We start from the raw sequence: 23105 nt of genomic DNA, 5'->3' as shown, positions 1-23105 counted from the left end.
CACTTGCAGTTGAAAATCCTGTCCCTTCGGGGGAGTGAAAACCACTTTTAAAGAAAGGAAAAGTGTCCCAATATTTATAGATCTGGTACCTAATGGGGACTCGATGATATTTGTATAAAGTTGACTGACTTTATTCTTGTTGTATAGCATGCAATATAGTATTGGCAGGTACAAAATATGGCTTTATAGCACCTGACATTTTAAAGTGGAATATGCATACATTCATTTGCACTGTGTGTTCAGGCAGGCACACCTTGATCAGAATGTGCAGCTGATGTCCACTGGAAGTATCCAGAGTAGGAAGATCTTAACATTATCAAGCACAATTTCAATCTGACACCAGTGTAGTCATTTTGGAGCTCAATATTCCAGCTAATGACTATTAACTTTGCATAGCTGAAGGACCTTTCCCCACACAGATGCTATGTCAAGGGATCATCAACCTGCAGGTTGCAGGTTAGGCAGTGATTTCAATTGGCTTTTGCTGCCATTGAACAGCTGTTTAATACTTTCTAGATTCTGACATCTATGAAGTAAATTGTGGCAGATGCTGACAGACTTTGTCATGATCTAAAGACTTCTGCACAAGCCATTTGGTTGCAATGGTAGTTATTCTCTTTGAAATACTGTATGACTGGGAGAATGAGCAGAGGGCATGCAAAGTAGGACAGTCTCCAGGAAGGGAGAGTAAGAAGGAGGGAGAGAACCCTCAGCAGGAGACTATATTCACCCTAGCATTTCTCCTGTACGAACCTCAGAAAGGAATGATTATGCAGAGACCACAACGACAAGGACTATTGGCATGCTGAAACAACCTTTGTTGTGTGGGCTTCTTGGCAGGAGTGCTGTAAAATTTGACAGAGTGGGTATCAAGATTCATAGCCATTGGCTGTGTGCTCCCTTGAGCAGTGGCAGTCTTGGCTAGCTAACTGACCAACAGCAAAGGTGCTGATAAAAGTTTTCAAATATTCAACAGAACCGATATGTTGAAGGCACTGAGTAAATATTCTCATAGATATTTAAGCGAGTTGGTACTTGAAGTGTTTCAGATGAAATCGAATATTCCTCAAAGGAAATACTACAAAGCACATTAGTTTTAAAAGCAAGTTTTTTGAATTGCCCTTTTCCATATTGATATGTTTGCAATCAGGTTCCGAGCGAAGCAGTCCCAGTTTGATTACACCTCCACAATCACCAATGAACCTAGAGACATCTTCATTTGGCAGCAGCCAGTCACAGAGTTCAATTTCTTCTCTAACTAAGATCTCCATCAGTCCTGTGTCAACAGGAGAATACAGGAAAGACAGGTATGAACAACATGTCATAATTGTTTATAGTTTTTAGTTGTATTATTTATAATTGGTTAGTGCTCACTGAAATACACAAGAGTACTGACAAGACAAGGTTGTGCGTGACTAGAGATTGGGGCCTAACTTTCTGATAGTACTCCATTAAGATAAATGGGTTGTTATTAGTATTGCCATGTCCTGTTCATTCAACACTTAAGGGAATTTAGATATTAACATTTAAAAGTGGAAACATAACTAATTTGAATTAAACCATAGTTTACATCACATTTTTAATGTTTCACCTTTGAGCTTGCCGTGATGCTTTTGGGAAGATCAAACTCCACAACCTTTTTCATTTAAAAATAATATTCAGTCAAAGGTAGATGTCATTAAATACTGTGCCTGACCAAAAGCTGACAAAATAACACTTCTGAGAAATAACAAGGTGTGTTTGAAAAGTGCAAAATTTCCTTTTAATCTGACTTGTGAATGTCTTTTCTCCATTTTGATACTGAATTTATCCAAGCTGTGGGAAGCTACTGGTTTTAAATGCATAAATTTGAACCAAATGTAGTGATTAGCAAGTAGAGTTATGAAGTCAAAGCAAGTATTCTGATGCAAACACAATTAAAATGCTTTTTAAATTTAAATCTTTGAATAATTTGTATAATTTTCTCTATTAGTGAAAATCTGCTTTAAATTATATAATTTAGACCAAATTGCAACTGTGTCTATGTATTGTCAGATTCCTTCACACAAAGAGCTTGAACAGTCCGTTTTCAGTCAATCATTGTAGCAGTGAAGAGAGCAACAATGGTCTGTCACTTTGGTTATAAGAGTGATAGAGTCATACAGCACAGAAATGGGCCCTTTGGCCCACGAACTTCATGCTGAGCTTTTGTCTATCTAAACTAAAATCCCATTTGCCCTCATTAGGACCATATGCCTTGCCTATTTAAGTGTTTGTCTGAATGCTTCTTAAACAATGCTTCTACCATCTCCTCTGGCAGCAGGTTCCAGATATCAACCACTTTCTGTATAAAATAAAAACTTACCCCTCAGATCCCCTTTAAAACTCCTTCCTCTCACCTTAAACCTGTGACCCAGTCCTGATGAAGGGTCTCGACCTGAAACGTCAACTGTTTATTTCCCTCCATAGATGCTGCCTGACCTGCTGAGTTCCTCCAGCATTTATGTGTGTTGCTCCAGATTCCAGCATCTGCAGAATCTCTTGTGACTCAGGTCAAAGTACTTACAAGTTTTGTGAACTACCAAAAAGCAGACCACATTGTTAACATTAGGATTGTTACTTCACATGGAAATGCATTAATCCAAGCTAACAAAATACCTGGAACTTTATCAATATTTCTAGATTGCAGGAATTGATCCATAAATATGATTTTATTTTGTAGAATGGTTATAGAATGCACAGGAATAGTTGTAATATGTCAATAATTCAAATAATCCAAATTTTAAATGGCACTGCTCTAAATGAAACCAGACTAATTATAAACATTCTGTTGCAAATATCTTTATCTTTTGTTTTGTTTAAATAAATTTTTGTATTAATGCTTCAATTCTATGGTAATATTGTCAATATAAGTTGTGATTCTGTAAAGCAGAATTATTAGAGATAGCCATTGTACTTAAACTTTGAGTTAATTTTATTACTCAAAACAAGATCAAATAGCAGGTCTCAAATCTTAAATTCACAATTGTGTTGATACCAGCTGATTTATTGAACAGTTTTTAATTTAGGAAAAACTTGGAGTTTTATCACTGTTTTGTACTCTTAAAGCAGCACATTTTCAAACTTCTTGGTAACTTTCTCTTCGACTATTTTTCTTTAATTCTGACCCTCTTTAGATACCTTTTCCGTAATAGGTCCTTTCTGAGAATTCCTCTCACTCCTAGGCCTCGATTTTCATCACTACGGAGTCTGAGGTTGGCCTGTTACAAATTAGCTTGCTTTCTGCTTTCCTGTTTGTAGTTTTCCATTTCCTTTCTTATGTGTAATTTCTCATTTGTTAATTATTTGCATTTTTTTTTATCTGGGAGCTCTTGCATGGCAGCTTTAATCCCTTCAAGGTTGATAATTGTTTGAGTTGCCCTGGTCTGCCTGACAGCAGCTAATTAATAATTTCAGTGACTGAAAAATGAATAAAAGTAATGAATAAAAGGCATGTTATGGCAAGTGGTGCAATGACATTTGACATAACATGACTTTTATTCATTTCATTTCATCAAAAATCTTAAGTATTTCACTACTAATTGTAGAAAGGATTGAGGTTTGTCCCGTAATTCAAGCAGTGAATAGCCATATATTGTGCAGAAGGACAATTTAGTGATAGCCAAGAAAACACCTCTGTGTATGTTATTTGTATTTATATTTGGAAAAGTTGTCAGGATAGGAATGTGTGAGATATGAAGTTGTTATTACAGGAGACTGTTAACATGTTTATGGAAATGGCAATCCCATTGAAGAATGAAATTAACAGCAAAATGCTTGTATTTTGTCCTAAATTTCTTTCCCTAATTTTGCAACACTAGGATGTCACCATTGATAATTTGCATCATATTGGTTAGCACAGATACTGATTGCCAGAAAGGAATTTAAGAAAGCAATATTAGTGCAAAAGCAAAATGCTGTAGGATGTTTGCAATGCTTAGCCAGTTAGGCAGAGGCTGTGGAGAAAGAACCTTTTGGGTCAGTGCCCTTGTGCCACTGCACAACATTTAAAGAGCCCTGCAGCTTTGTATCCTGTTAAAGTTAATTACATGATTGGATGATTGAGATTTTTGTCACACAATGTACTTCTTACAACTCAATTTGAACCAGTGTTACAAAATTTGTTTAAGGAATGGAGTCATGCAGTGTTAAAATCTTCCTGATCTTTATTGTCGAATAAGACATTATTTTATGTGCAAGAAATTCCAGCTGCCCTTGTCATTCAGTTATTTTTTAATATTTTATGGGGCACAGACATAGTTTGAATACAGCAATGTTGGTTTGGATGTATTAATCTCAGATAAAAATCATTGCACTGGAAACCGGTGCAATTCAAATTTCTTCTTGTATATTTTTTACCTTTTTGGCTGCTGTCAGGATAGATAACACCACCACAAGACAATCTTAGCTCTGTGACTTCCTTCAACAATGACTGCTACTGCTGTGCAGTATATATTCTATTCACTTTGTCTTGTGCTCAAATTGTAAGAAACCTGACCAAGTACAAAATATATTCCAGGGACTATGCATTATTGCATTAGTAATGTTGTATGTGCATGTGTGCTTAATAAAATTTAAGATTGATCTCACTGAAAATGTTTTATGCCTAAAAAATAATTTCTATTTGGTGTTGCTAAATATACTACACAGATCATTGGTTGCAGTGATCCATTTGTTTCAGTAGAATGAATTTTGGAGGCAGAATACAACTCGCTGACATTTCTTTATAGAGTGTTTGATACTGCTGACAAGTGGATGAACCCTAGACAGTACAAGTTTCCACTTGGGTCCAGTGCACTCACTGTGACAGAACTGTTGGTCACTTGCCCTTCTGTGCCCTATTTGCAGTGCATGCATGAGTGTCCATCTAGGACAGATTAAATCCAAAATTTTTAGTACCTGTTGAATTTGCTCAGTTTAAAAACAAAATCTGTGCAGGATTTCTTTTGCCTTGATTTAGAATCAAATCCTCAGAATCTTAACAACTGTACCATTTATAAAATCATTTTATTTTAAAGGCCCTACCTGCATGAACCACGTCATGTGACAGTACAAAAAGGAGCTGAGCCCCTTGGAATCTCCATTGTAAGTGGAGAAAATGGAGGAATTTTTGTTTCAAAGGTAATTGGTGGAAGCATCGCTCATCAAGCAGGACTTGAATACGGTGACCAATTACTTGAGGTAAATGTGAACGACTAATTCTTGTAGTTAGCTAATGTTAATAAGGAAAAATCTCTTGCATAAGTTGATGTTTCTTCAAATTTTACAGTGGGTATAATCAGAACATTTAGCATCCAACTGAATCCATCTTGGTCAGCTTGCATTACTTTGGGTAGAGGTGTCTTACTCTTTTGTTCACTGGGCTCGTCTCAGCATGTGGGATTGAGGCAAACTCTTGCTGCCATGTAGAATCCTTAATTTCATCTGGCCAGATCACCCACTCACTATGGGATTTTGAAAGAGGAGATCTTCATTTAGACATTACACTTTACCTCTTCTTTATATTCATAAAATCATGCTTTGCAGTATTTCTTGAGATGAAGGTCTCTAAGAAGGCAGTCAAAATTATTTGATTGCCTTCTAATTCCAGTTGGAATTTATAAATAACCTCTTCAGATCCACACATTTCCACAAGTGCTTTGTCCACATATATTTCAGGTTCAACTTTACCAACGCATGGGATTGTATTATTTTCCTTTGTTATTTTACTGAGTTACTGTGCAGAAAAACCCTTGTCACATCCAGGTGTTTGGGACAAATGAGTCCTTTTTGATCAGTCTCCGAAAACAACCAGCATTCCTCAAAAGCAATGGCTCTCAATATTTTTGCCACGATTGGCCGTACTTGCAGCTCTTGATACGATACGTGTGCTAGACTCGTGCAATTAAGTACCTGTCTCCCTTTTCTAAAATGTTTTGTATCTGCTATCCCAAGGGCCGCAGCAATACGCTGATTGATTTGCAGGTTGCAAACGGCTATTTTAAAGCTTAAAAACTAATTGTCAAACACTGTGGTTTGGTGCTCATTGTAAATGGGATAAGAAGTTAATGTATTACCATATTTCCTAACATAGAGGGAGGCCATTCAGCCCATGGTCCATGTCAGCTCACACAGCAGTCCTAATTCCCACCCCAGTTTTTTCTGCAACCAGTTTCTCTACATTCCCATTGATTCTACAAGCTATTTAAGTTGCTAATTAATCTACCAACTTGCATATCTTTGGGAAATGAGAGGAAACCAGAGCACCCAGTGGAAACCCACACAATCACAGGGAGAATGTACAAACTCCACATAGACAGCATCCAAAGTCAAGACTGAACCAGATCACTGGAGTAATGAGGCAGCCGCACTACTATGCCAAATGTGATTGGTGATTGTTGAGATTGTTAAGTTACAGTACAATTCTTTTGTTTTCTAAACCTCAAAGTTTCCCCCAGCTTCAGGAAAAAGCTTGGTCAGATTCTGCAATCTAGGTGTGTTGCACTTGCTGCTTCTAATACTTCCAGTCACACAGTCACTGTGTAACTGACATTGACAGCTTCATGGCCAAGGATCTGAAGTAATTACCAGAATTGATCTTCCAAATATATTCTGCTGTCACAGTGTTCATACTAATAATGTGCCAGTTTGGCTCAATGTAATACTGTAACCTCTGAGTCCGAATGTAGAGATCATGGTTCCCAGCAAAGTTTGAGTAAGTAATGGAAGCAATGTCGAAATTATGCTTTAATGACAGAAAAAATGAGACTGAGAACAGATCTCCTGTTACGGTGGACATAAATGCTTCTACGTTATTATGTAATGAGTTTGTGGTCAATATTCAGTATTTTTGACAAAGCAACAGAAATAGATTCCTGGATCACTTTAAGCCTTATTGTTTGTGATTTGGAGCATGATTCAGATAAAAAGATAATTAATTGCCAGGAAAATGCTTTATGAACCCTGAATTCATGAAAGTTGCTCAAAGATATTTTCTCTCACTTTCTTCTGCTTTTACGTGCTTCCTTGTGTCTGCTTTCTTCTCTTGCCCCCACTTTCTCTCTCTTCCCCCACTCCCACATTATGTCACAAACCAGCAACAAAAGAAACACACTGAGCATGATTCAGTGTTAAAAACTATTTTATTAATCACTACTTATGATAATACGTAAAATAAAAGCAAAAATGTTAGTATGTTAGAATTCAAAAATGTTAAACCTCGAACGTTAACCCCAAAACTAAACTCTTCGTGTGTGTGTGTGTGTGTGTGACAAAGTCCAAAACTCCCAGTTCCGGAATGGTTCTTAAAGTTCAGTTCCGCAAGCCATAAGGTGAAACATGAGCAAGGGCTTCTTCAACAACCACCGTTGTCTGAAGATAAGATGTAGATGTAGAAAAACATAGAGAGAGTACATACGAAATCCAAATGTTCCACGATGGAACCCAAACGACACTTCAGTGTTTACTCGGTAGTGACTTCCTCACCCCGAAAAGCATCCGAACCGTGGTCGTCCACATACAAATACCTGTTTCCTTCTACAGGTCAGCAACAAAGTGAACTCCACCGGATTACTTCCAACTTCCATACATGGATTTCAGTGGCAAACACAGTTATTGTTTCTCATCCATCGATAGAGAAAACAAGCAGGCTGGTGTCTCTCTCCCTTCTCTCTCTCTCTCCTTCTTCTTCTTCTTCTGACCTTCTTCAACAACGTCATTACGTCCTTTATCTTCTATTGACGTAAGCACGCCCCACACACACATACACACACACTCTCTATCTTAAAGGGACTTTCACTGAGTCCGTAACAATTAGAATAATTATAAAAGCAATCATTTTTGTTTGTCAATATACAGGTAAATGTGATATCTTAATATCTTTTCACAGTACAACGGTATTAATTTGAGGAATGCCACTGAGCAACAGGCTCGATTAATTATTGGACAGACAGAGCCATGCGAAACTATCACCATCTTGGCACAATATAACCCCCACATGTATCAGCTGGGTAACCACTCACGCTCCAGGTGAGACTGCAGAAGTACAAATTAGAACATGTACACTGATTTCTTTTATCAGTTCGGTACGTTACTCCTAATAATTGAACTTGATAAGTTAAACATTTCATGACTAAATAAGTACTTTGGTCCCTGTGAGCTATTAACAGGACCAAAGCAGCAGGGTAAGTTTTCCTTCATTAGGAAATTAATCCTTTTCATACAGCTTTAGTCCCTTTTAACCCATGAAAGTTTTGAATGAAATTAGGCTCATCTTTAAATTTGCAGTAAAATGTGTTTGTTTACATTTATTAACATCCGTCAGTTTTACATATTGTGTACAGACGCATTGTGGCTCAATTACTGGACTGGTACCGGAGGCCTGAACTAATTCAGAAGCGTGAGTTGAAATTAGTTTAATTTCCCTAAATCTGGAATCATAATTAGTATCAATTACAGTGACCATAAAACTACTGAATAGTAATTTAAAAAAAGCTATCTAGGTCACTGATGTCCTTCAGAGAAGGAAATCTGCCTTTCTTATCCAGGCGGATTGAATTTTACAGGCAGTTCCAGGTTCACCAATGTGGTTGACAATTAGCTGCCCTCTGAAATGGCCGGGACCAATCAGATACGAACAATGAATACCAGCTTTGCCAGCAGCTACATAGATTCATAGAGTTATACAGCATGGAAGCAGGCCCTTCTACCCAATGTCCACGCCTCTCTAAACTAATCCCATTTGCCTGTGTTGAGGTCATATTCCTCTAAACCTTTCCTATCCATGTACCTATCCAAATGTTTTATAAACATTGTAATTGTACATGCCTCTACCATCTCTCTGGCAGCTTGCTGTGTGGAAAAATTTTGCCCCTTAGATCTCCCTTTAAATCTTTCCCCTCTCACCTTAAACCTATGGCCCCTAGTTTTAGACTCTCCTACACTTATGAATAAGTAAAAAATAGGGTATTTTTATCAAAAATTAGTCAGAAATATTTGGATCTAAGGAAGTATTGAATATTGATTTTATCTCTAAAAGTTAAAAGATTAATTGGTATCGTTCGACTGATTCTCTTGTTTGCAAGTTGATATTGAACCTTTGATATTAAATAGCAAAGGAAAGAGTTGCCAATTTTTCCATGAGGTGTATCAGTGTTGGCAAATTATCAAAGATTGCATTTCATTGCAGCCATGCTGTTGATCCGTCAATTAGAATATGTTGGACATATTAAATCTGATTGATAACACAAGCTAGCTTTATAAGTTTGCTGTTCTGAATGCTCTTCTGGTTTTTAATAACTGTATGTAATGCGTTTCCTAATTGTATGATCTGTGTTGCTAGTTCTCGATTGGATCCGATAAGTAATCATTCAACTCCCCACGACAGTGGAGCAACAACGCCTGACAATCACTCGATAATCGATGCTGTGAGTGAACAGGATGAAGGGACGATAACACCCCCGTCGAAGCAAACTACCCCAACGACTAGTCCACGAAACTCTATTAGGTCAGTTGTAAACACAGCCTCTTCACAGGCTGTACAGTGAGGTGGTAACAATGAAGAAATCTTTAATTCTATACAAAAAGTGGAGTTTTTGAGTTCCCACGTAATTTGCTCACTGCCTCATTGTATGGACCACCCACATTTTCTACAGAACAGTTCTGCAACTTTGAATAGAATGACTCCATTTATAGAGTCATAGAGCAATACAACATGGATATGGGCCCTTTGGCCCAACCAGTCCATGCCAACCATGGTGCCCACCCAGCTAGTCCCAATTTCCTGAATTCAGCCCATATCCCTCTAACATAGTGGAAGCAAAATAAACAATGTCTTTAAAACTGTTCCTATTTATGTGAATTAATTTTCAAAATATTGATAAGATATCTTTATTAGTCACATGTACACCGAAACACACAGTGAAATACGTCTTTTTGCGTAGTGATTTGGGGGGCAGCCCGCAAGTGTTGCCATGCTTCCGGCACCAACGTAGCATGCCCACAACTTCCTAACCTATACGTCCTTGGAATATGGGAGGAAACCAGAGCACCCAGAGGAAACCCGCACAGACACTGGGAGAACATACAAACCCCTTACAGACAGTGGCTGGATTTGAACCCGGGTCGCTGACGCTGTAAAGCATTACGCTAACCACTACACTACCGTGCCTGCCCTACTTGCCATAATTTTATCCAGCATTGAATTGTGAATATTTTCTGCTGCCCAAAATACAATGAATAATGTTACATTATGTTTAGTAAGTGCCTTGGTGTCAAGGACTTAAATCTGGATTTGTTTTTACAGTTAAGAATTTGTAATTTGTCAAGATTACCCTATACATTGTCATAGATTTTTCTGCTGTGATTAGAAGTCCCTAGATTCACTCAGGCAACCTCAAGATGAAAATAGGTAAAGCTGTTTCAATATTCAGGAGACATTCCCTGGTCAATAATGTTGCTCTGGAACACAAGTCTTGATATAGCTGATCTCTCACAAGATATTTGAATGTTTGTAACAAGTAAGTGTTGGATAATTGCTGAACTAGGCTTGTCAGTACTGACCCTGTCTGACTGAATCTTGCTTCCATTCCCACACAAAGGACTGCCTTTTGACCAGGTAACCGGCACTATTGGTCCCAGACTGCCTCTGTGCACAGCCATGGGGCACATTCTTTAGGGCTAAAAATTAAAAAAAAATCAGTAAGGAAGGAAAATCTTTCCAGAAAAGTTGATTTATTTGTTATTACACAGACACAATGGCTTGGTAATTTTTTGCCAGCAAGGAGCAGATCCACACATCAGGGATGGCCCAGGTTTGATACCATTTCTATGCTGAGTTCATAGCTGTGGCAGCAGTAAGAAAGTACAGTAAAACTTCAATAATCTGCTACCTGACACTTCGGAAATCCTGATGTTTCGGCATCTGTCTCACCCAGTGACGTTTGCAGCCTCACCTTTAGCTCAAGCTCACTTTTAACTTATCAGGGTCCTGTTTGCCACGCTCCCTTTATATAGTCCAGATGAAGACCCGAAACGTCGACTGTCCACTTTCCTCCATTTGATGCTGCCTGAACCACTGCGTTCCTCCAGTATCTGGTGTGTTGCTCCAGATTCCAGCATCTGCAGTCTCTTATGACTCTCTTTATACTTGTCAGGTTCAGTGGAAAATTTATTAGAATGCCATGTAACATATGAATTTAAAAATGTGTTGGAGTGCAAATCGGAATAACATCTGAAAAATCTGCTATTCCAACTCTGCCAAAGTCCCAAGCATGCTGGATTATTAGAGTTTTCCTGTACAATTAGGCCATATGCTCCTGAATAAAGGAAGGGAAAATCAATGAAAGTGACCACTATTGAGGCATGCTGTCTTTAAAGCATACTGTAAGGAGCCATTATCATAGAGTGAGAAGGAGAGAAGGAAAATTTACAAGGAGAAAGTAAATAATTCACAGGAGAATCACTGGGCCAAAATCTTTTCTTAAAGTAACTTAAAGACTCCAATAAGAATGCAAATTGAAGAATGGGTAAAGGATATAACCAATTTTAAATTAACACCATGATCTGATAAACCCCTTGTTAAATGCTTGTGTATTTATCAAGATTCACCTACAGATGGGTATGTTTCTTATTTTTAATTCAACAGGAAGTCTATTGATTCAACCAATCAAACTTTTGAGCCAAGATTTCTATTCCTGAAGAAGACACAGATGGAACTGGGGATCCAAATTTGTGGAGGGAATTTGTATGGAGTGTTTGTGGCAAAGGTAGAAGATGACAGTCCAGCTAAAGGCCCTGATGGACTGGTACCTGGAGATAAGTTACTGGAGGTAACATCAATATTCCAGCGGTACTCCTTATCAATGATGCGCTCACATTCTGTGAACTTCAATTTTTTAATTGCCCATAATGTTCGGAAAATTGCAGCAATTAAGATTTGTGCACGGAGTTCACAAACAAGTTTAAAGTGAAATTTTAACAGGTTTCACAAGGAGTGATCCAGTCTTCAGACCTCTGCTGATGAGTCACTGACAGATATAGGGATGAGACTGTTTCACCAAAGAAGGCCTATATCTACCCCAGTTCGTATCGCATAACTAGGCACAGACTCAAGTTCTGATCTTCTGGTCTTTGTGGCTTATTTATACATTCACGTAGTCAGCTAAGATGTCAGAAGAACTCTGATTGCAGCCCTTACTGTAATAATTTACATCAGTTTGCACAATGCCAGCACAGGCTCAGTTGGTAACACTCATGGTTCTAAATCAGAAGGTTGCGAGTTTAGGTTTCACTCCAAAGATCTGAGTATGTAAATGTAGGCTGACACTCCAGTGAAGTATTGTCGGCTGTTCCAGCTTTCAGATGAGTCATTAAGTTGAGGTCCCAGCTGGATATAAAAGGTCTGCCGTGTTATTTCAAAGTGAAGCAAAGACATTTCTCCTTGTGTCCTGGACATAATCAGCACCAGTAAAGTAGATTATCATTACTATCACTTTACAGTAAGCTTCCTGTGTGCCGATCGGCTGCTGCATTTCCTACTTTCCAATAATTATAGCACTTCAAAATTATTTGACAATAAAATGCTCTGAAAGTGGGCATATAAATGCAATCCTTTCCTCTAGTCATTAAGCCAGAGATTAATAGATGGTTGGGAACATTTTAAGTATTCTTTCTATCATCTGCAAAACTTTAGTGTTTTGATTCTTTTGTTGAAGAGCTGGCCTGACTTTCCTTGCTGGACACACCTACCAGTCCACTTTATTATCTCCTAAAAACAAAATGGAGCCACTGTCATTTTATATTTTGGATGTGCCCTCATGCAACTTTCTTGAAAGTTATGAGGGAGGGTGGTGGTTGAGGGGGAGATGAGGGTCGGCAATGAAATCGGGCTGTATCTGGGTTCATTCATCCCATCACTGTTGCCAAAAATTGTGTGGTCATTGCTGTTGCTAGAAACTTGCATTTCTTACAAGCATTTGAGTTATTTCCATGATGTGAGATGGCTTCACTAATAGAAGCTTACTGTAATGTTTATAGAATTGGAAATGTAGGTAATTGTTTAGAATTTTGGATGAAATGAATTGGGCTACATGAGAAAGGAACAATGAATGTTTTATCAGTTAAACCTGCCAGGAGTCAGTGATGTAACTAAAACAAAATATAGTATCAAGTAAAAATTTCAGTCTCTTTTATTCCAAATCTTCTGTTTTAGCAGTCGTGTTTCTTGAACAGATATCATTTGAAGTTCTGTTTTCCAGAAGAATATTAAGTAGGTTCTTTGTCTTTAGATCAGTTGGGACAAGCAAAGATAATTTGTTGACTTGGCAGTGGGGAAGTCAGTTTCTGGTACATTCCCAAATGGAAATTAAGTGCTATCACTTAATTTGTTATGTTGGTTGTGAAAGTTTGGTTAATTCCCTCATCTCCACGATATCACCAATCAAAAAATATTTAGAGGTTTCTTTGTTTGTGTACTTTTCACCTCATAGCTTAATGTTTAGAGGGTCCTTGTTAATATTTAGAGGGACATCTGCAAACCTGAAGCTTGCTGCAATTTTTTGCTTGGTTATCTTCACTTCTTGGGGCAAGTGTTTAAGTACTATCGGTTTCAAGCCTTCACATGGCTTGCATTAATAAAGACACACAATTAGTTCCTATACAATTGAAATTTTATAATTTCTATGTGGAGACTGGATGATTGAAGAATATAGGAGTCATATATATTCTATAAGTGAAGCTCATTCAAGAATTTTTTTTTTTTGCCTGTGTTATTGATCTGGACCAGCTTGGAGATTGTTTACTGTTGTACTTCAGTGTTCCTACTTGGCACCTCCCTGCTGCCTCTTCGTGGCATGGCATCGCACATTTGTTAGGTGCTTTTGTCCCTCAGGTGGGGAAAGGTCACCCAAGTTCCCATGCAACCATTTCCTAAAGAGATTCACTCAGGCAATTCACACAAGTGGCAAAAAAGATTGCTGTTTTCTGCATACGTATCAAATGGCATTGCATCCCCAGTGTAACTTGCTGAATAAACCACATAAATGCCTAACTTTTAAGCTTTGCAGACCATACTGTATCCACAGCTGCCAGATATGAAGAACTATTTGATATATTTAACTAAAAATAAGTAGATCTTTGAATTATGCATGAATATTTAAATTGTATATTAAAATATCTATTACATACAGGTAACAATGCAGTCCACAGGAGGGCAGTAAGAACTTACACACTTACATTTGTCTCAGGTGGTATGATGAATATATTTTTCTTCTCCTGCATTAATGTGATATTGTGAAAGGATAAAAGGAAAGCTTGTTTTTAACATACTGTCTGAAACATGCTTCTAACATTCAAAGATTTTGCTGGAAAACACCAAACCTCATTTATTGAGCTCATTTTGCAGGTTATGTTACAAACTGCAATAGTCTTTCTCCAGTGATTTGTTTTCCTGTATACTTTCACCTGAATTTAAAGTTATTATCAGATCTAAAACTATACTTTTTTGTCTTTGGTTCAAATGTTACCGAGTCAAGGGAATTACTCATCTTTTTTGTCAAAGAATAAAGCAGTGAAACTGGACAACAATTGTATTCAAATAGTAGAAGTTTTCTTCCACTTGGTTTTATAGCTTTATTTCAGCAACCTTTGTACAACTCAATTAGAAATGGCAAAAAGACAAAATATTGTCTTTTTCAGAAAAACTAAGCTTGTGAAAATGTAATTATAGAGCAAATTTTACTTCATGATTTTATTAATTGCCATTTTCCTTGTTATTATAGTACAATGGTATGGATATGCGAAATGTAACAGCAGAGCAGGCCTATGTTGAAATGCTGAAGCCCACAGAGTCGATCTCTGTGAAGGCTCAGTATAAGATAGAGGAATTCAACAAGATCAGAGATGAAGCAGGAGATGGATTCTATATCAGGTATCATCTGAAGTTATCACTGAACGTTATGCACAGTCATCAAGTAGATGAACACTGTAGGGAAAAATTCTGTATAATGCGGAGACAATGAACAAAATACAACACTTGGATAAAAATAAATTATTAAGGTTGAGCTATAGCAATATTTACAGTGGTCTAATAGTAGAATTCCATAAATATCAGTGATGCATATGATATATTTGTTTATTTTTTCATTAATTATAAGCATGTGGTATAATTTTTTATTACAGAGGATAGTATTTAATGTCATCTTTTTGATGTTGAAAAGATTGAGTGCATTTTTTTATTAGGTATTTTGCCTCATCCAAATATATGGTAATTTTTTTTCTAAAAGACACTGTTGATGTTGTTGGCACAGGTTTGATATTTCAGTTTTCTAATGCTTTTAGATTATTATTTAACTTAGTTTGGACACATGAAGATTTTTTTTTTGTGGAAACCCTAATTGATTCAAGGAATGCAACATTTGTTTGCGTTTCATAGGATTTTCCTCTGCATTGTTTCCTAGAGCACTTTATGATCGAGTTGCAGAAGTAGAACACGATCTGAGTTTTAAGAAGGATGATATTCTTTATGTTGATGACACTCTGCCACAAGGAAATTTTGGTTACTGGATGGCTTGGCAATTGGATGAAAATGCTCAGAAACTTGAAAGAGGACATATCCCCAGCAAATACATGTAAGAAGCCAATGATGAAATGGTAGTCTGGATAAATATGTTTATGACAAAACAAAACTCACTGAGTTTGGAGAATGAGAAATCTGCTGCATTTTGCCACAGACTTTTTTTTAATAAACATTGCACACAAGTAACTCTTTTGCTTTTATGTCAGGAGGTTGTGGGTTCATTCTACTCCAGATCTGAGCATGTAAGTAATCTAAGTAAATGTTCCCCAAAATTTGGCTTGGCTTAACTCAGTGGAATATTCTGAGGAAGGGGCTATGAAGGAAAGGTTATATTCCTTGTTTAAAAGTGCCTGATTTGGGACGACAAAAAGTAGCACCAACAGGTAGGTCGCAGCAGCATTCAGGTTAAACTGTGAAGAGGTCATGATGTTTCAAAACATTGTCCTAAGTCATCCTTAAATATTGGACACTACAGCAAGAGACATGCTTAAAAATTGAGTGGAAGATAGTCCTGGTCTTAATTGCACTGTTGCAAAGGATGTTCCATAATTACCGTTATTATTTGAGATCAAAACTTTGAATTTTGTTAAACCTTGTTTGGTATTTATATTTTATAATTGTGCGTACTATAATTTAACAATTAAGGGGAAAATAGGCCATCTGACTTTAATACTTTCTGTAAAGTTGTCTGTTTACATCATCGGTAGAAGAACATCTCTGAGTCTTAAATCTAGTACTTGAGTACATTCCCTAAGCTGATGCTCCAATTCATACCAAGGTAATTTGCACAGTCAGAGCTGCCATTTCTCACCTAAGGTCTTGGCAGCAGTGAGTTGCCCACACTCACTTCTCTGGAACCTACTGCACCTATGCTAAACTTGAGCCAGTCTTCAAGCAGCAACTTGCTGAGCATTTCTAGCTCCAGTATGGGATGACATACTGCACAGTGTGGGGATCTCTGGTTGTAAATGGCATCACGTGCTAGGGCTTGAAATGTTCCACCCACTGAAGTGCTAAGTTAGGCTATTTTCTTGGACTTAACTGTCTATCAGAGATGGTCCATTTCACTGGAGAGGAACATGTCTTGCAGTGTCCTGATCCACACACAGTCCTCACTAAACTCATACAAATAGTGTAGTGATTTATTCCAGCTTGCTGTTCTTAAATTTGCTGCTTTGTTTATCCATGCAATAGTGTTTAAACTTCAAAAATAATTAGTGCATGTGTGTACCTTCGCCGAGATAATTACTCTATAGGGGAGGCTATTAACTGTATATTTCTCCCAGGATGGACCAGGAATTCTGTAGAAGACATAGTATGTCCGAGGTCAAGGATGAAAATGGCTCTGTTAAGACTCTGTCAGCAGCGGCCAGAAGATCATTCTTTCGGCGAAAGCAAAAACATAAACGGAATAATTCAAAAGATGGAAAGGAGATGTTGGCCCTTGACGCCATAAGCACTGATTCTATCCCTTTGTTGGAAGGTATTTTGTTCAATTTTAGTAAGAAATCTTACTTCAGTAACGAATTCAATGAGCATGAAATGGCTTGATTGAAAAGGTAATTAACGGAAGATTGGAAATGTCCAGCTTCCAAGGGACTTTTGGTTGCTGTGCTCCCCGAATAACTGAAAGGCGATGAAACCTGCTTTAGTTAACTATCTGTGATTATTTTGGGTTCGGCACTGGCCAGCAGTTTCAAAGGAATCAACAAGTGCTTTTGTTGGACTGTTGACACAAGAATAGGTAGGACGGGGGGTTGTGAAGAGAACACAAGGAGGTTACAAAGAGATTTAGGAAGGATCAGTGAATTGGCAAAGATCTGGCAAATGGAGTTTAATGTGAAAAAATGTCAAATTGTCCATTTGGCAGAGGTAAGAAATTATGCTTGTTATCTAACTGATGAGAGATTGCAGAAGTGCAAGGTGCAGAAGGGGTCTGGGTATCCAAGAGCATGATTTACAACAGGTTAATATGCAGGTGATACAAATAATTTAGAAAAGCTAACAATGTTATTGAATGCAAAAGTATGGAAGTTATGTTTCAGTTAAACAGAGTATTGGTTAAGACCACAATGGGAGTACTGTGCGCAGCATTGGTCTCCTTAAGGCAAGGTATTAATGCATTGGAAGTAGTTCAGAGAACGTTGGTAGACCACTATCTGGAATGAGCAGGTTATCTTATGAGGCAAGGTTGGACGAACTGTGCTTGTATCTGCTGGAGTTTAGAAGACTGAGAGGGGACTTGGACTGAAACATGCAAGATCCCCACAGATGTTGATAGGATGGATGTGGGGAGAATGTTTCCTCTTGTGGGAGAGTCAAGAATGAGACATCACTGTTCAAAAGAAGAAATAAAGGGTCACCTTTTTAAGACAGAGCAGAGGTGATTTTTTTTTCCTCAGAATGTTGTGAGTCTTTGGAATTCTCTTCCTCGAAGGGTTGTTGGAAGTGGAGTCTTTGTATATTTTTAACAGAGGGGAATAAGTACTTAATCAACAAGGGGTGAAATGTTACTGCAGAGAGACAAGAATGTGGAATGAAGATTACAATCAGAACAGCCAGGATCTTATTGAATGGTAGAGCAAGCTTGAGGGACTGAGTGGCCTAATCCTGCTCCTAATTCACATGCCTCTGTGTTTTAAGGCGACATAGATGAATCCATTATTAAACCCTATGTTTGTACCAGCAGAATACAAATAGTCATTCACTCAATAAAGATCTAGTGTAGAAGTAGAAAATGGTAGAAATATAAAACAATGCTTTCGGCATATGAAAATAAAAGCACTGATATTTGGGATTTGGTAGATCTGTGTCTGTTCCAGTATTTGCATTTCCAAAATGTTGTCTTCAAATTATCAACATTCTATGGGAACAATTGGTCAAGAGTAGACTTAGTTAAAATAAATTTTCAGTCAAAGTCGAGTTTATTGTCATATGCACAGATTATCATTGTAGGAAAGCAATAGCAGTAACTGCTTTCTGAAATGTTGGGAATTAATAGCATTTGTAAGGTATCCAGAAGATATGGAAAGCCATAAGTTCTTCTTGACCCAGGTTTTACAGCATATTGGAATTATACTCTGTTGCTAAAATACTGTGAGACAGTACTTAGACCACTGGCATTTAATACACCTGTGAACTAGCTTAAGACTTGCTGTCCCTTGAAGCTACTACATATGAACCCAAAACCGACAGTATAACTGCAATCCAAAAAAAAGCATTCTTGCTAGCATCAGTGTAAAATTAGCTGAGCATGAAAGGTTGGATTCTATTAGCAGACAAGTTAATTGATCAATGTAAGTATATGGTTTACAGAGGTTGTCAAGATTTTGATTACGTGCTCATCTGAATAGTACTTGTATATTGTGAGTCCTCTCAGGTACTGTGTTCCAGATCATTCATGTATAATGACAAACAGGAAAGGTTCCAACACCAATCTCTGTAGTATACCACTGTTCCCAGGCTTCCAAGTGCCAAAAGAAATCCCTCAACCATCATCCTCTGTTTCCTACCACCAAGCTAATTTCAGATCTAAATTTTTAAGTGTCTCCCTGCACATTCTATACTCTTGTAGAGCTTTACCTGTTTTCAGTTCTCTGATCTTGACACAAGCTGCTTTTTTTTTTGCCCATATCCCTCTAAACCTTTCCTATCCATGTAACTGTCCAACTGTCTTTTAAAAGTTGTTATTGCACCTGCCTCAACCACTTCCTCTGGGAGCTCATTCCATATATGTACTGCCCTCTGTCTAAAAAAAAGTTGCCCCTCAAGCTCCTATTAAATCTTATCCCTCTCACCTTAAGCCTATGCCCTCTAGTTCTTGATTCCTCATGCCCCTCATGATTTTACACACCTCTAGAAGATGACCAATCTCACTAGTATGTAGCATCAGAAGTAATTCTTAGAGGTCCTGCTCTTTATTCTGCTACTTATCTCCCTGAATTCACATTGTAGGACCTCATTCTTAATTTTACCCATGAAGTTAGTACCAATGTGAACTTTGAGTGGTTTCAGAGGCAGCTTTCCACCCTGTATGAAATCCCGTGCAAATCTGAACTATAAACAGTTGCTCTTTTTTTGTATAAAATCTTCAAATAGCCTTTCCTGTTTTTGAGAATGGGTGTCAGCTATATTATTGGGGAAACTGACAGAATCCCATCATGCAAGCAGCATGAATTGACACCAGCAAAAATGTGATCATTAATCTAGAATGTTTTGTAATTTGTTCTTTCAACTGTGCAGGCTAATTCAGCTCTATTATACAATCGGGTACCTTGAGGTTATTATAACATACGACCTCCACTGAAATGCAAGAAAACCCGTTATCTCTGTATTTTTTACCTTTTTAACTATTTCTTTAGCAATTGCTCAAACTCTTAATCTTCTTTTATTTGTCTAGTTCTGTTATTAGCCATTCTTTACAAGTTTTTTTTGTAAAATTTGGCGACAAATGTTCTTTTTTTTAAAGAGTTAAAATTATTACATTAATTCCCAAGATGTTCAGAAAAGCAGTTTTGCTTAATTTACTAAATCCAGTTAGGATTTGTCTGTCAGCCATTGTGTTTAGATGTTAAGTGGATGTCACATTTCATTTTTCTTTGCTAGATTCTGGAAGTTTGGCATATCAAAGAGTGCAGAAAATAGAATGCACTTCCCCAAGACCTGTGCTTATCCTGGGACCATTAGTGGATGTTGTAAAGGATATGCTCGTCAAAGATTCTGCTGGAAAGTTCTGCAGATGTCCATTAGGTATGTTTAAATAAATTGTTCATAATGTTAAGATTTGTACTTGTCATTCTGTGCTTACTTTGGAGACTTATTGAAATCTGACTGATCTTTCATAATTGTTTCTCCCTTAAGAGATTATAGGACAAAAGTGATTAATTTGTAAAATTAGGTTAAAAAAAAAATTTAACTGTATTTCCTAACCAATCCTGCCACCTTAAAATATCAGTGAAAGTAACAAAGCAAATAGGGTTCTGTGCTTCATAAATAGAAAGTGCATAAATCATGAGGAAATGTGCAATTTATGTACCATGTTAGAGTATTCAAGACTGAGCACCAAACTTTAAATAGATGCAAAGACTTTAGAGATAATACAGAGGAGATGTTCTCGAAGGCATCAACACACACAAAATGCTGGAAGAACTCAGCAGGCCAGGCAGCATCTATGGAGGGAAATAAACAGTCGACATTTTGGGTTGAGACCCTTCATCAGGACTGGAAAGGAAGAGGGCAGAAGCCAGAATAAGATGGGAGGGGGAGGAGCACAATCATTCCACATTCCTCTCTCACCTGGACTCACCTATCACCTGCCAGCCTGTGCTCCTCCCTCTCCCCTGACCTGGCTTCTGCATTTTGTGTGTGTTGCTCCAGATTCCAGCATCTGCAGAATCTCTTGTGTTCTCGAAGGTATTACAGTCATGTGAATAGAATGGAGTTGTTGGGATCTCCTTTAGAGCATAGAATACCAGATGTAGATTTTATATTCAGAAAAATGGCTAAACATTCAATAATAATATCCAATTATAAAAAGAAACAGAGGTAATGCTGATAAAACTTGTCAAGCAACCAGTACTACATTCCTAATAGCTTGTTGCAAGTACAGACAATCCGCACATTACAGCCATTTGGTTAACAGAAATTTGCCCTTACACAATTCACAAATCACCACCAAAAATTTGAGATGTGGAATAAAATTTGCTGTTACAAAATTTAAAACAAAAAGTAAATGAACGCTTTGTTTTTAACTCTCATTTCTTGCCACACATGCAATGGCACAAATGACGCGTCTTCACGTTATAGAAAAATGCGATATGGACCGCTTTCTAGGGATGCAACCCCCCCCCCCCCCCATAATGTGGAGGTTGCCTTTAGTAGTCCTTAATATGAAAAGCTACAAGAGTTGAAGGGAGATTAGCAGAGCAGCTGGTTAAGACCTGATGGGCTAGATTGCCGCCTGCTATCCTATCATATGATTTTGTTTGAAAGAATGATTATTTACTGGAAAATCTGCTTTAAGTAAAAGGGAAATAAACAACTGTATTGAGGCACAACTTCATTACCTGGAGGCCCTTTTAGTTCATCTGATGTGAAAAATACTATACAATTTTTTTGTAGCCAATTTAAGAGTCCCACTCTATACATTGTATTGCAAAAATGATTTCAACAAGATTGTTTGCATTCGTAGTATGACTTAGCTTGTACTTAACAACTTATTTCTAAGAAGAATTAACAAAGCAGTTACTTATCTAAGCATTTGCCGCACCTGCATGCAAACTGCAATCTTCATTTGCCTTGATGAAGAATACAGGAAATATTACAGCATCACTGTGTATTTTGAGTTTTTAAAGTGTATAAAAATTGTGGTCAGGCCAGTCAGGTATAAGTATTGTCACAAATTAGTTACAGAGAAAATGAGTGGGCAACCAGAAGTTAGGAGATAGTTAGGATGCGCTATAACCAACTGTGAGATTAGGTAATACTCTTAGATTCACTCCTTGCAATCAATCACTATTTATGTAGGTTTTTTATTTTATTTTGTTTTGCACCAAATTCATCATTCTGCTGATGAAGGTTGTTGATACGTTTTGTGTCCTTCAACCATATGATATGGGATTAGGAGGCCATTCTGCCTTTCAAGCCTTGTTTCCCATTTAGTGAGATCACAACTGATCTTATCCCTCAACACTATCTTTCCATTCTATTCTCATATCCTTTGATCTATTAATATTCCCCTTGAATGTATTCAATACTGACCATCCACAGAGAGCATTTGGGCAGAGAATTCAAAACCCTTCACAGTTTGGAGCTTTCAGTGAAGAGATTTCTATGCATCTCTGTTCTAACATCCATTCCTTATTTTGAAACTATGATGTCTAACTAGTCAATCATCTTAGGAATTTTGTTTAAATGTAGATCATCTACCACTTTGATTAAATTCAAGAGAATATAGGCCTACTCTACTCAATCTCTCCCAGTTCTCTCATTCCTAGAATCAGGCTGCTGAATCTTTGTATTCCCTGTAAGGCAAGTATATCATTCCTTGGGTAAAAAGACCCAAACTGTACAAAGTACTCTAGATATAATCTCATCATAATCCTGTATAATTGCACAATGACTTCCTTTTTCTTGTACATCATGCCTTTGTAATAAAGGCTAACAGACCATTTGTTTTCCCAACTGCTTGCTGCACTTGCATGTTAACAGCATTTGTCCAGATGGTAGCCCACAAATCATTTCAATTTTTTTCTAAATTGGCTGTTCTTTTTTCTTTGCTGTTTATGTCTTGTTTCTATCATTGTCCATTATGATTTGTTGGGAATTTAATTACTGCATGAAGCTAGTGCAGTCAGTCTTCAGATAAAATTTATAGTCCCATGGTTTAAAACAGGAAATGCACATAAATCATCAACATTTGAAAGGGAGAAGCATTTCAGATGTAACCCTTTGCCAGCACTAATGATACAACAGTACCAATGGCTAATCTATTGGATTGGAAACCTCAAGGTTTGCTAAATTTTGTTATGAGAAG

The 23105-nt window shown here is 37.4% G+C and overlaps 1 protein-coding gene across 8 annotated transcripts in view; it reads left to right on the top strand.

Moving 5' to 3' along the window:
* dlg5a (discs, large homolog 5a (Drosophila)) overlaps positions 1–23105 on the top strand; it is a 169134-nt gene that overhangs the window by 133811 nt on the left and 12218 nt on the right. For 5 of the 8 annotated variants that reach the window (XM_052041465.1, XM_052041463.1, XM_052041461.1 and 2 more), the window contains 10 exons: positions 1151–1307; positions 3156–3233; positions 5037–5199; positions 7886–8025; positions 9338–9502; positions 11642–11825; positions 14775–14923; positions 15453–15623; positions 16858–17054; positions 20177–20320. In XM_052041465.1, coding sequence (XP_051897425.1) covers positions 1151–1307; positions 3156–3233; positions 5037–5199; positions 7886–8025; positions 9338–9502; positions 11642–11825; positions 14775–14923; positions 15453–15623; positions 16858–17054; positions 20177–20320 — 1548 coding nt within the window. The remainder of the gene's footprint in view (positions 1–1150; positions 1308–3155; positions 3234–5036; positions 5200–7885; positions 8026–9337; positions 9503–11641; positions 11826–14774; positions 14924–15452; positions 15624–16857; positions 17055–20176; positions 20321–23105) is intronic. The other 3 variants (XM_052041467.1, XM_052041466.1, XM_052041464.1) reach the window with 1 other exon arrangement.

The sequence above is a fragment of the Pristis pectinata genome, chromosome 30 (assembly GCF_009764475.1).
Source record: "Pristis pectinata isolate sPriPec2 chromosome 30, sPriPec2.1.pri, whole genome shotgun sequence".
NCBI lineage: Eukaryota > Metazoa > Chordata > Chondrichthyes > Rhinopristiformes > Pristidae > Pristis > Pristis pectinata.
Note: the sequence above shows the minus strand (reverse complement) of the source record. Positions and strands in the feature narration are given on the sequence as shown.